We start from the raw sequence: 14,669 nt of genomic DNA, 5'->3' as shown, positions 1-14,669 counted from the left end.
TGATTGGCTATATAAAATACCACAGACTCTGCTCTTCATATTCTTATTGAATTTAGATGTGCTTAAACTGTCCTTAAAATCTCTGTGAACTTAATGTTGGGAGCCTAGTACGGAGGAATATTGTATTACAAAAATGCTCCTGTCAGTTCACTCACTGCTGCCCAGAGGACCTTAAAGCTTGGACAGTCCTCCTGTGTGCATTTGTTACTTTGTGTGTTTGTCTCCTTTTCTGCTATGATCCAGATTGGATGTAGGTTGAAGGTGCAAATAGATTTTGCCTGATTGTGGTAAGTTGCCACATCAGGAATCAGACTGCATTTCTTGTAGAGTTCCTTTCTATTTCATTTTAATTTACCTACTAATTTTTTTTTGGTTTCTTATATTATTGAATTTAGGGCTTCAGTTTCATACTGTGATGTGGGTGCCCTGCCTGCTGCACTATGTCTCTGACCCCAATCCTTTCTTTTAAAGAATGAGTTTCCTACAGGTACGATGGGGATAATAAACGATATAACAGTGGTTGTTTATAAGATTATATTGCTAGAATAATTATTTTCAGTGGCATAATTGAACTTGAAATTTGCTTTGCAATGACAGGCTTTTTCATTTCATTTCCAATTGTAAATATTATATGTTATATTCATTATATTATATTCATTATATTATAGATACAAACAAACAAAACAAACACTGTCCTCCTGTTGTTCATCGATTTGATAGAGCGGGCCCAGTAAAGTTCTCCATTTTTTGGAGACTTATTGTTACTGTGTTTGGAATATTGAATACGTCATGGGTAGCTTGCCAGGCTCTGCTGTGTGGGCAAGATACTCTCGGTAGCTTGCCGGGCTCTCCGAGAGGGGCGGAGGAATCGAACTCGGGTGGACCATGCTGGCTGCGTGCAAGGCAAACACCCTACCCGCTCTGCTATCGCTCCAGCCCATTATAGATACCTGGCTTGGAATTTTTCATTGGTTGTGCTATGTTACAATATATAAAAAAATTGGTCTTAAATGTTCTACATAACTCAACTATTATAAAATCAGTGAGTGAGAACTATGATATTTTAAAGCAATACAGAATCTGTATTATTTCCCATGTTATTTGTAGATCAGGTATTCTTATCACAAATGTAACAAGAATGATCACTTTTCTAACTCTAGAATAATGTCTAGAAAAAGTAAAGAATAGATGTACTTCAAACCAAGAATCAGTGTTTGGACTATAAATCATTTATTAAAAATAATCTATTGAGCTAATAAAAGTTACAATAATTTCTATATTAGTGTTTGCTGCTGTTAATGCTACATCAAACAACATCATCACCATGGTGTCAATAACCCTCACGACTGTTCCACTATACCCTCTCCCTCATACCCTTGAAGAGAAAGTCTTTATAGGATTAAAAATTCATATCTTATAAAAACTCTCAACAAAGTGCAAGTTGAATAAATCTACCTCAATGTAGTAGATTTACATAAGAAACCCACAGAAATATTATACTTAATGGGAAAACCATCAAGCCTTTTTTGTAAGTTCATGCATAATATGAATATGTCCATTTTACCACTATTACTTAAGATTGTACTGACCTTTAGGTATAGGAAGAAGAAAAAAAGAAATAAAACAGATTCAAAATGTGAAATTCTTCAAACTATAGATATTCAGAAGGGAAGTAATACCATACACAGAAAAACTTAAATGTGTTTTAAAAATACCTGTCACTGTCACTATCGTCCCATTGCTCATTAATTTTCTCGAGGGGGGCCAGTAATGTCTTCATTGTGAGACTTTGTTGTTACTGTGTTTGGCATATCGAATACCTCATGGGTAGCTTGCAAGGCTTTTCCATGTGGGCGAGATACTCTCAGTAGCTTGCTGGGCTCTCCAAGAGGGGCAGAGGAATCAAACTCGGGTCGGCCATCTTGGCCGTGTGCAAGGCAAACACCCTACCCACTGTGATATCGCTCCAGCCCCTTAAAAATACCTTACAAGTAAAAAAAAAATTTATACAGTACAGTGTCAGGTCATAAAATAAATGCTTACATATGTTGTTTGCTTATATGTAAACAAAATGTATAAGATAAGGAAATATAAAGGAACAAACCCATTCAAAAACCATGTAAGAAAAAATCCAAATATCTAAAATAATTAATATGATCCCTCATTAAATTTATTCAAGAAAATTAATATTAAAATTCAAATTGCTTATTGATGTACAATTACTTTGTCAATATTATCACCTATAAGTTTGTTGAAGATAAGATTGTCCTATGCCATTTAATAACATGTTTCTATAACACTTTTGCCTGCTTTTCTATACTGCCACATTTAACAAATTTTTAATATTGCATCTTAAGTAATAAAACATAAAAAATAGAAAAAAGGTAATAGAGCATTAGGATAACTTATCCTATGAATAAAATGTTTTATTGATACATGCGTCAATAAAAAATGTCAATTGGGAATATCTTATTCTTCTGTTGCAGATATTATACACATATACTGCTATTTTTGAGCTTCTCTTTGGAAATCATGCAAAACCAAAGTTTTGTAACTGAATTTATCCTCCTGGGACTTTCACAGAATCCAGAGGTTCAGAAAATAATATTTGTTGTTTTTCTGGTTGTCTACTGTGCAACTGTCAGTGGGAATCTGCTGATTGTGGTGACCATCCTGAGCAGTCCAGCGCTCCTGGGCTGCCCCATGTATTTCTTCTTGGCTGTTCTATCCTTCCTAGATGTGTGTGTATCTTCTGCCATTGCCCCAAAGATGATTTTTGACCTTCTCCGTGAAAAGAAAACTATCTCCTTTGTAGGCTGTATGGCACAGGTCTTTGTTGGACACGTTTTTGTTGGGACAGAAATGATCGTTCTCTCAGCCATGGCCTATGACAGGTATGTGGCCATCTGTAAGCCCTTGCACTATTCTTCCATCATGAACGCAAGACTCTGCTGCATTTTGATTGGAGTAGCTTGGATGGGGGGAATTCTTCATTCCATTGTACAGATTGCCTTTACTTCCCAGCTGCCTTTCTGTGGTCCCAATGTCATTGATCATTTCACATGTGACTTGTTCCCATTACTCAAGCTTGCCTGTACTGATACTTACGTTGTTGGCCTTTTGGTGGTAACCAACAGTGGATTCCTTTGCATCTTGATCTTTTCCATGTTGCTTGTGTCTTATGGGGTCATCCTGTTCTCTCTGAGAAGTCACAGTAGTGAAGGACAGAAGAAAGCCCTCTCCACCAGTGGATCTCATGTTGCTGTTGTGGTTATGTTATTTGTCCCATGTATATACGAGTATGCACGACCTCCAATTGTTTTCTCCTTCGATAAAATGGTGGAGATATTCTACACCATGGTAACTCCTCTGCTGAATCCCATAATTTATACTTTCAGGAATAAGGAAGTGAAGAATGCCATGACCAAATTGAGGAAAAGATTAACAGCTATGTCTGATAGAAAATAAACCATTGACTACAGAAAATAAAAATTTTGGTAGAAACATCCAATCATCTTGATATCAACTTTCAGTGGCTGTCCTATTTGAAAGAGGCTCATGAACTAGTGTTCTCAATATCTTGAATATCACCTCAGAATTCTTATAACATTAGGGTTAAAATATATTCATGTTTAAAATCCTATTATAAGAATACATGAACAGAAATGATATAAAAGTTTTTACTGTTTTTGTTAAAATTAAAAAAATTGTGAGTGAAGGTAAATATGATTATGTATAAGTAATTAAAATTACCCAATTTTTCCACAAAAATCATTTTCACATTTAATAATTGTCTGGGGAATTTTATGTTTAAAAATTGGAGCGATAGCACACATGGTAGGGTGTTTGCCTTGGACACAGCCGACCCAAGTTCGATTCCTCCGTTCCTCTTGGAGAGCCCGGCAAGCTATCTAGAGTATCCCGCCCACATGCCAGAGCCTGGAAAGCTACCTGTGGCATATTCGATATGCCAAAAACAGTACCAACAAGTCTCACAAAGAAGATGTTTCTGGTGCCTGCTTGAGCAAATCAACAAATGATGAGTGGACACTGCTAGAGTGCTATCTTATCTCCTAAAAAGGAATTTGTTTAAACACTAAAAAGGATGTATTAAATTTTCATGGAAACACTTATATACACTTAGCCAATAAAGATTCATGATAATTTGAGATTCGTAAACATTTTTTTTGTCTCAGCAGAATGTTCAATTTCTTCTCAATAGCATCTCATTTCCCATTATATAGTTAATGGGCATCATGACATTGAGGTCAGTTGGTAAAAGGTATTAGTTTTGACATTGTTTTAAAATTTTTTACTATGTAATAGTTCTGTAGAAAAAATTAATATTTACTATACTTTCTGGGCTGGAGCGATAGCACAGCAGGCAGGGCATCTGCCTTGTACACGGCTGACCCGGGTTCGATTCCTTCGCCGCTCTCGGAGAGGTTGGCAATCTACCAAGAGCATCTCATCCACACGGCAAAGCCTGGTAAGCTACGCATGACATATTCAATATGCCAAAAAGTAACAACAAGTCTCACAATTTGTTGTGAGATATTACTGGTGCCTGCTTGAGCAAATCGATGAACAACTGGTGGACAGTACCAATTACAGTGACTATACTTTCTAATTCCTGATTTGTCAAGATTTTTGAAAAATATTTTTGTTTTCTCACAATTTTTCTTGGATTTTGGCACAAATAATAATGCAATAATGTATATGAAATTTAGTTTACATAGTATAATGTGTCATAAAGCAAAAATAGCAGTGTAGTATTCTACAAAAACAAGTTTCCTCTACTGTCAGATATAGTTGGAACTTCCAAGAATATTAACAAACTGAGGTTGTATAGTAGTTCAGCTGAAGGATATTAGCCTTCCATGCTACTGAATCCAGCTTTGATCCAGATGACCTAGCATGGTCTCTGAGCTCTGTGAGAAATCCCTGTGTACTCATCCTAGGACTAAATTCTGAGCACAGTCAGGGATTGCCAAAACTGCAAAGGTTAAAAAAAGCCAAAAATTTTTAGCAGCAAAAATTAATAAAATTTACTGTCAGTCATTAGAAAAAAATAATTTTAATTCAACTTTTTTTTTTGCTTTTTGGGCCACACCCAGTGATGCCCAGGGGTTACTCCTGGCTCTGCACTCAGGAATGACTCCTGGTGGTGCCCGGGGAACCCATATGGGATGCTGGGAATCGAACCTGGGTCGGCCGCGTGCAAGGCAAACGCCCTACCCGCTGTGCTATCACTCCAGCCCCTTTAATTCAACTTTTTTAAAAAATTGAACTAAACAAAATTGAATTTAAATTTTTTAAAGGCTAAATTAAATAGATCTTGAGACTAAACTAAATTGATGATTTTTATAGGGGGGTATCATGCTCTATGCTTGGAAATCCATAATCTCTAACCTTCACAAAGTATGTGAAGAAATAATGGCTCAATCCAGCATAGAACTCTGATGTGGTGTTCTTCTGAATTCCAACAGGCTTTTGGCCTAGGACTGCTTTTGTGTGCCTATGATCTCAGATTTTCTCTTGCTTATTACATTAACACATTGCATAATCTGGCCATCATGGCTGTATGTAACCTTCTTACAAATTCACCTCATAAATTCTTGGTTTAACATTAAGGTGTATTTTCACGGAGATCACCTCTGCTTTTTCTGAAATAATATTGCTCCTCATCTCCTGATATTTTAGATCAGTTTTTCTTAAGTTAGTCCATATTGTACTCTATGGGATGTAATGGTATGCGATGGTACCACAGGTGTTGGTAATAATTTAGAGAGGGGCTCCGGCATGTCATAATTTCTTTACCATTGTCTTATCTTCCACAGAAATCTAGCAATTGAATTTATAAAATCATTCATTAATTGTATATTTATAGTTTTAAGAGATTATTTGAGTTTTCTATTGGAGTTTGTAGTTATTAGAACATTTCTAATTTCCATTATACAAATACTATTTTAGCCTAAAGTGTAAAACTTATGAACCTTTGGTTGTACCATTATTAGAATAAACACAGTACAATCTTTTATTTAATATAGCACTGTAGCATTGTATTCCTGTTGTTCATCAACTTGCTCGAGCGGGCACCAGTAACGTCTCTATTGTGAGATTTGTTGTTACTGTTTTTGGCATACCGAATATGAACATTTATTTAAACACTGTGATTTACTAAGTTGTTCATAATACAATCATTTCAGGTATTAGATATTCCAACGCCACTCTTGATCCCAACACCTTTCTTCACCAATGTTCCCATTACTCACCCAACCTCCGAATCTGCCCCCTTAGGAGGCACTAAACAATTTGCTTTATATTGCTTGTTGTAACATATATCTCACAAGTTTAAATTATATCTAACACTAGAGGAAATTTGTTTTTGTACAATATTGCATTGCCAGTTTTGCTTTATGATATGTTGTACTATGTGAGACAAAAAAGATGTTGTCTGCAGACTTTCATAGTTTTATGAAATCTGTAGATTCAAGGCTGTGGACTCCAGAGCTGTATAAGCAGAATGATTCAGCAAACAGGTGTCAGAGCTGTTCTGTTTGCAACAGGAAAGGAGGTGGAACACTGGTTTTTCCAAAAGGGATGGGACTCAGCCCACCCCAATCCAGAGAAGACTGAAGAGATCTGGATTAGAGACCAGGACTACCTGGTTTGGCTCACCTATAGCCTGTCTTTCAGAGACTCTCTGAGACAGTCTTATATTGGGGCCACTTAGATGCAGTTGGGGCTGGAGCGATAGCACAGCGGTAGGGTGTTTGCCTTGCAGGCAGCCAACATGGCTGACCCGAGTTCGATTCCTCCACCCCTCTCGGAGAGCCCGGCAAGCTACCGAGAGTATCTTGCCGGCACGGCAGAGCCTGGCAAGCTCCCCGTGACGTATTCGATATGCCAGACACAGTAACAACAAAGTCTCCAATGGAGACGTTACTGGGGCCACTCGAGCAAATCGATGATCAACGGGAGGGCCTTTACAATTTACAATTTACAGATGCAGTTGGAGCATGAGAGCTGGCTTTTCACAGTGTCATGTTGGAAATTGTGATATATTGAGATTCATAACCCTGCTTTTTTATCATTTAATCATTCTGCATGGTCAATCTACTCATTCTCTAGAGATTCTTGACTTCTAGAACCAAAATTCATCTTGTACTATCCTGTAAAATTCTGCAACAATGCTATAGGAATTGTTCAGCAGATGGGGCACTTGCTATGCATGAATCCAAACTGTGTTTAATCTCGACACCATCTATGTACCCAAACCTACAAGGAATCATCCTTGAGTCCCCCTAGAGAGAGGAGTAACCCCTGAGCATGACTGTGTCCTCAAAACAAAAACTGCAATTCACACTTTCTCTCTCTGTTTCTCTATCATATATATGTATGTGTGTATATATATATGGATATCTCTCAACATTCAATATAGTTATTAATTCAACCTATTGCCAAGAATTCTACACAGATATATATCAGAGTACAAAGTCAGGTGATTGACATTATGGTCAGTTCTTACTATTAAAGTCTAAGATTTAAACATAACTCAGAAGATTAAGCTTCAGAAGATCGATGTTCTAAGCTTAAATTCTAATTCCCCATTTCCTTAGTTTATAGCTGCTACAAGTTCTAGTTTTCTTAATCATAAATGTTTCCTATTAAAATAATACTTTTCTTAAGATTAAATGAAGTCCTGTATGGAAAACACCAATCATGTGGTAAATTCTTTATAAATTTGTCCTGGCATTTATTGTCAATTTTTGGTAAATTTATATCTCAATACCAAACATAAGAAATATTGCAAGAGATATAGTTAATTATATCAAAGCTAAAAATATGACAATTATAGCAAGCAAAAAATACTTTGACTATTATCAGAAATTTCAGTCTTTTTCTGAAAATACAATGAATTTCACTGATAAATATCTATTTTTTATTATTTACAGTAATGAAGCCATATTCAAGTAGAAAGCAAGGAGCAATTAAAAATTATCAAAGGTATAAAAAAGAAAAAGGAAAAATCCTAATTAGTTTGGTACATCAAAGTTGAGTAAAGTACCAGCAATAGAAAATCTTATTGTTTGCAAATGTCCACATTCCCAAGGGAATGAGAGAGAATTCTATAGGTTCATAATTCCCTGGTAAACCTCTTTAAATTACATTTGAAAATTGAGGCAATAGTTTGGGTTTCTACATCCCCCATACTCCAAATGATGTTGAAGGCGGTGCTGCACAAGCAATGGGGAATGGTCTCTAGTCTATCAGCCAGAGATGCTCTTATTCTTCCTTATAGAAGTAGCACTAGGAACTTGGAACAACGTTCACTTGTTGATCAGCCTCTGGATGGATATTCATCCATAGAGAGCAGGGGTTTGTCATCACCAGTATCTTCTGGAGAGACTGATACATGGTGAGAATTATAATTTGTACTTTTGTGATTTCAGGAAGAATTAAAAATTGTGATATGGCACTTAAAACTATAGATGTGTATATTACAATTCCAATTAAATAGAGTCTTGGGCCAATCATTTAACTGTGTGTGAGAACAAGTCACAAACTTTTCTGGCTCTAAGTAATATTTTAAAAATTTGTGTTATATTTACAAGTTCAGAGTATTTGTAAGCATAGATATGTAACATAGATAATACATAGATGTATAATTAAATCACATATCTATGTTAATAGAATAATAACTGATATTATCAGTACTCATTAATATTTGATATAAGAAATATTTGGAGAGTGACTTTAGCATCACTATTGTTAAAAATGAAACATTTGAGCTGTCCATTGTCACTTCATTTATTCTTTCTAATGCTTTCACTTTTCAGGATTCACAGTCTCTCTCCTGCAATTACTTTAGATTTGAGATGCATGTAAAGGATACTAATTTAGGGGTATTGAGAGTCAAACATCATTCATAGTTTATAGACATGCCATTTAATATTTAGGTATAAAACATATTATTTAGTCTTTCACTAAATGTTCTGTTAACTTAAAAATGTTATATATGTTACAGAATAACCCTTCATTAAAAAATAAATAATCCACTTAATTCTATGACTATAATTAATATTTAAATAGTTTGATATTTCAATCTTCCATTTATCAGATGCTTTGCAATAAAGAAGTGAGATACATTTTATTAGATGTAGTAATGTTGACTCACTCTATAAATAAAAAGCATGAATTCAAAAAATATAAAAATACATTTATAAAATTATAAAAACAGCAGAGAAGTGATTTTTTTAAAATTTATCATAATAGTATATCAAAATTCTAAATAGAGAAATGAGCAGAATTTCATTTTGAATAGAGAAAAAGAACTGAGAAGAGAATACAGTTCCCAGATTATCATGTAAAGGAATATGTTTGAGTAGATTAAATCTTTTATTATAATGATACTGGGTCACTTTTACAATAATTTGAGGCATTTGTCAGGGAAGATAATTTATAATTGAGTTTTATTCAATTCTTTTAGAATGATTGATCTAATGTAATATAGACAAATAGCTACATGTAAAATTACCCAAATTGACTGACATATATCATTTAAAAATACAAAATTTTTCTTGGTTTCTTTTTGACTCACACATGGTGCTGTTCAGGATGTTTTCTGCTTCTCTAGGCAGAGTCACTGCTAATGCTTGAGGCCACGTGGTGCCTCGAACCAAGGCCTCCAACCTGCATGCCAATCTGTTGAAATGTCACTCTGTTCAATGCCACGCTGTTTTAAAAGGTAATCTACTTCAAATTTTCATAGAATCTTGAAAATTGTCCCCACTCAAAGGTAAAAACTGGATTTCCTACTGTTTTCAGAATTATTATGCTATCAGAATACATTTGTTGCCAAAAGAGATGGGAAAGAAACGTTGGGCTATTGGGATACCAGGGTGAACAATGATCAGGCAGAGCTTCAAGAGAAGCCTGAGCATAGAGATGAAGTCCAGGAGAAGCATTGAGCCTTCTCGGGCAAAAATGGCACTTTCAAGAGTGTGACTACCTTGAAAGGAAAGATTGCAAAACTTTCTAGGGCCAACATGTGCAAAATATGCTTCTTCCTATCAGAGTATGAAGACCTAAATTTATATAAACATTAGTTTAGAACCTAGGAAAATGGGCACGTGATGCATAGCCTTCCATAGAGTTTACAATTAATAAAGCTTTTAGTTTTAAATTGTACAGTATATTATTGTGCTATTTCTGAGTCTTTAACCTAATTATACTGTATAGGAAATCAGACTAGGGCTGGAATGGTAGTATAGCAAGTAGAGTGTTTCTTTTGTACTTTTCATACCTGGGTTTGATCCACAGCATTAGATGTGATTCCTGAGGCCTGCCAAGAGTGTTACCTGAGCACAGAGCAAGAGAGCACTCAATAATTCCTGACCACCACTGAGTGTGGCCCAAACCCCACCCCAAAAAAGTAATTAAATATCAGCAGATTCTTCTGACCTACTGGATGATGAGAAATATGAATTGTCAGTTAATAATGAATTAAGAATACACTATGCTTATTAGCTTTCAAATTTCTAGGTACCTTCTGAATGCAGATTTTGGTAAATGCTTACATTAAAATAGCTTTGATTTATATGCACTGTGTTAGAAATTATAGTAGCTCACCCTTGTGGGCCAGGATGATCAAAAAGTTATATGCAAGAACACTGGGGCAAAGTGGTTCATTCCAGACATATAATGTTAGCAAAAGAATCTAGAATTGATATCAAAAAAGATCAATTACTGCTTCCTTTTAATTAAGTATCCTTAGTGTATTGTTGATTAATAATATTGTTACTAACCACATATGGAAAATCTACGTATATTCCTGATTAGTTTCCTTTAATATTGCTTCAGTGTATTTGTTAAATTATGATATGAACCTTGTATTTTCTTTTTTACTCAAAACACATCCATTTTACTCCCCCAAATTCACTTTTACACTACTATCTCATTCCTAAGCTAGAACACAGCCAAAAGTGGCAAATCACCTTGCTAGCAAAAGCAGTAAGGTCAGGGAAGTACTATACGTACCAAATAAAAGAGCCAAATAAAACCATGCTGATAAAGACAATGAAAACTGCTTCTCATTGTCTTTAAAAACATGATTAATCACATCCATTATGATTCCCAGGAATGCAGAATTTCTAAATACTTCTGCACAATGAGTTTCAAAACTATCCATAATATGTCAAAATCTAAAAACAGATGACTGTCAATTGGCTATGTGAAATATCTCTGCTCGTTATGTTCTTGATGTGAATAAACTATGCTTAATGTCTCATCTCTGTGAATTTAGTGTTGGGAGCCAGAGTGGGGAGGAATGTTGTATTGCAAAAATGCTTCTGTCAGTTCACTTACAGCTGCCCAGAGGACCTTAAAAGTTGGACAGTTCTCCTGTGTGCATTTGTTGCTTTGTGTGTTGGTTTGTCTCCTTCTCTGCTATGACCCAGACTGGATGGAGATCAAAAGTGCCAGTAGATTTTGCTTGATTGTGGTAAATTGCCACATAAGGCATCAGACAGCATTTGGTTAGAGTTCCTTTCTACTTCATTTTAATTTACCAATTAATTTTTCTTTGGTTTCTTATATTATTGAACTTAGGGCTTCTGTTTCATACTGCCATGTAGGTGCCCTGCCTGCTGCACTATCTCTCTTACCCCAATCCTTTTTTCTAGAGAACGAGTTTCCTACCGGTACGATGGGTAAAATAAGATATAAGTGTCATGTTTATAAGGTTATATTTCTAGAATAATTGTTTTCAGTGGCATAATTGAAATTGAAATTTGATTTGCAATGACAGGCTATTTAATTTCATTTCTAATTGTAAATAATAAATATCAGCATATGCATATTCATTATTTTGTATATACCTGACTTGGCATTTTTCACTGGTGTGCTATGTTATAATATATAAACAATTCATCTTAAAAATTCTACATAACTCAACTTTCACAAAATTAGTGTGGGAGAACTATGATATTTTATAGCAATACAGAATATGGATTTTTTTCCCATTTTATTTGTAGTTCAGGTATTCCTGTTATCAGAGATGTTATCAGGATAATGATTTTTCTTACTCTAGAATAATGTCTAGCAAAACTGAAGAATAATTTTTATTTCAAATCCAGGATCAGTATCTGGGTTATACATCTCTTATTAAAAATAGCACAGCGGTAGCACAGCGGGTAGGGCGTTCGCCTTACAAGCGGCCAACATGGCCGACCCGAGTTCGATTCCTCCGCCCCTCTCGGAGAGCCTGGCAAGCTACCGAGAGTATTCGATATGCCAGACACAGTAACAACAAAGTCTCCAATGGAGACGTTACTGGGCCCGCTCGAGCAAATCGACGATCAACGGGAGGGCCTTTACCTTTACCTTTATTAAAAATAATCTATTGACTTAGTAAGGGTTACAATAATTTCCATATTATTGTTTGATGCTGATAATGCTACTTCTACAACCCCACCACCACAGTGTGAATAACCCTCCATGACTGTTTCACTATGCCCTCTCCCACATGCCCTTGAAGATAAAGTGTTTTATAAGATTAAAAATCCATAACTTATAAAAACTCTCAACAAAATGCAAGTTGAATAATTCTATCTTAATGTAGTAGATTTATACAACAAACCCACAGCAACATTAAACTTAAAACGAAAACACATAAAGCCTTTTCTGTAAGATCTTGCACAATACAAACATATCCAATTTTACCAGTATAACTTAAGACTGTAGTGTCTTAGCTACAAGATGAAGAAAAGAAAGAAATAAAACAGATGCAAAATGTGAAATTCTTCAAAGTATAACAATTCACAAATGATGAGATGTTGTATACAGAAAAACTAAAATGCCTTTTTAAGAAACCTACAAGTAAAATATTTATATGGTAAAGTGTCAGGCCATAAAATAAATGCTTACATATGTTGTTGGCTTATATGTTAAAAAATGTAGAGATAGGAAAATAAAAAAGAATAAACCCATTCACAGTCACATAGAAATAATTCAAAAATCTAAAAATTAATAAGATCCCTCTTTACAATTCATTTATGCAAATTACTCTTAAGAATTCAAATTGACTATTGACATAAATTATTTATCAAATTATCACCTATAAGTTTGTGGAAGGTAAGACAGTCTTATGCTATTTAATAACATGTTTCCATCACACTTCTGCATGCTTTTTTATTCTGTCACATTTAACAAATATCTAATTTTCCATCTCAAATATTAGAGCATGAGAATAATTTATCTTATGAATAAAATGTACTATTGATGCATTTGTTATTAAAAACATCAATTGTGCTAATTTAATTACTCTGCTGCAGATACTACATGCATGTCCTGGTAGTTTTGATCTTCTGCTTGGAAATCATGCAAAACCAAAGTTTTGTAACTGAATTTGTTCTCCTGGGACTTTCTCAGAATCCAAATGTTCAGAAAATAATATTTGTTATATTTCTGGTTGTCTACCTTGCAACGGTCAGTGGGAACCTGCTGATTGTGGTGACCATCCTGAGCAGTCCAGCGCTCCTGGGCTCCCCCATGTACTTTTTCTTGGCTTTTCTATCTTTCCTGGATGTGTGTATCTCCTCTGTTATTGCCCCAAAGATGATTTTTGACCTTCTTCATGAAAAGAAAACTATCTCCTTTGCAAGCTGTCTGACACAGGTCTTTGTGGGACATGTTTTTGTTGGGACAGAGATGATCGTTCTCTCAGCCATGGTCTATGACCGGTATGTCTCCATCTGCAAGCCCTTGCACTATTCTTACATCATGAACTCAAGACTCTGTTGCATTTTGATTGGAGTAGCCTGGATGGTGGGAATTCTTCATTCCATTGTACAAATTGCCTTTATTTCCCAGTTGCCTTTCTGTGGTCCCAATGTCATTGATCATTTCACATGTGACTTGTTCCCATTACTGAAGCTTGCCTGCACTGATACTTATGTCGTTGGCCTTTTGGTGGTAACTAACAGTGGATTCCTTTGCATCTTGATCTTTTCCATGTTGCTTGTGTCTTATGGGGTCATCCTGTTCTCTCTGAGAAGTCACTGTAGTGAAGGACAGAAGAAAGCCCTCTCCACCTGTGGATCTCATGTTGATGTTGTGGTTATGTTATTTGTCCCATGTGCAGTCTTCTGCCCCCACGCCTGACTCTCCTCGCTCGCCAGGACCCCTTGGAGGGGAGCGGGTTGAGCTTTCCTCCCCCTGACCAGGGCTCCGGCAGCCAAAGACCTCCAGGACCAGCCACCACCATGCTGAGATCACTCTCCGCACACATGAAGGTATTGGCAGAGGGACAAAGTCATGCGGGTTCCGGGGCTGAGATCTCCAAGCCTACCCGGATTGGGGCCAAGCATCCTCCACCCAGATCCTCCAAATTCCAGTAGGCGGGGGTCACACCCACCAACTGGCCCCCTGGCGCCTTGTAATCCCATCAGCGACCAAGACTCAGAGACTATAAAAACCAGATCTCGGAAGAGAAGAGTGCAGTCTTCTGCCCCCGTGCCTGACTGTCCTCGCTCGCTGGGACCCCTTGGAGGGGAGCGGGTTGAGCTTCCCTCCCCACCCCGACCAGGGCTCCGGCAGCCAAAGACCTCCAGGACCAGCCACCACCATGCTGAGACCACTCTCCGCACACATGAAGGTACTGGCAG

At 36.3% G+C, this 14,669-nt stretch overlaps 2 protein-coding genes across 2 annotated transcripts; both read left to right on the top strand.

The window, feature by feature from the left end:
• Positions 1-2,532: 2,532 nt before the first annotated feature.
• LOC130042750 (olfactory receptor 4C15-like) lies at positions 2,533-3,468 on the top strand. The gene has a single exon (XM_056134946.1). The coding sequence runs from the start codon at positions 2,533-2,535 to the stop codon at positions 3,466-3,468; it is 936 nt and encodes a 311-aa protein (XP_055990921.1).
• A 9,876-nt stretch (positions 3,469-13,344) lies between these two features.
• Positions 13,345-14,166, top strand: LOC130042739 (olfactory receptor 4C15-like). The gene has a single exon (XM_056134936.1). It carries the CDS (start codon positions 13,345-13,347, stop codon positions 14,164-14,166), a length of 822 nt encoding a protein of 273 aa, XP_055990911.1.
• Positions 14,167-14,669: the final 503 nt, after the last annotated feature.

The sequence above is a fragment of the Sorex fumeus genome, unplaced genomic scaffold (genome assembly GCF_029834395.1).
Source record: "Sorex fumeus unplaced genomic scaffold, SorFum_2.1 ptg000007l, whole genome shotgun sequence".
Lineage (NCBI taxonomy): Eukaryota > Metazoa > Chordata > Mammalia > Eulipotyphla > Soricidae > Sorex > Sorex fumeus.
Note: the sequence above shows the minus strand (reverse complement) of the source record. Positions and strands in the feature narration are given on the sequence as shown.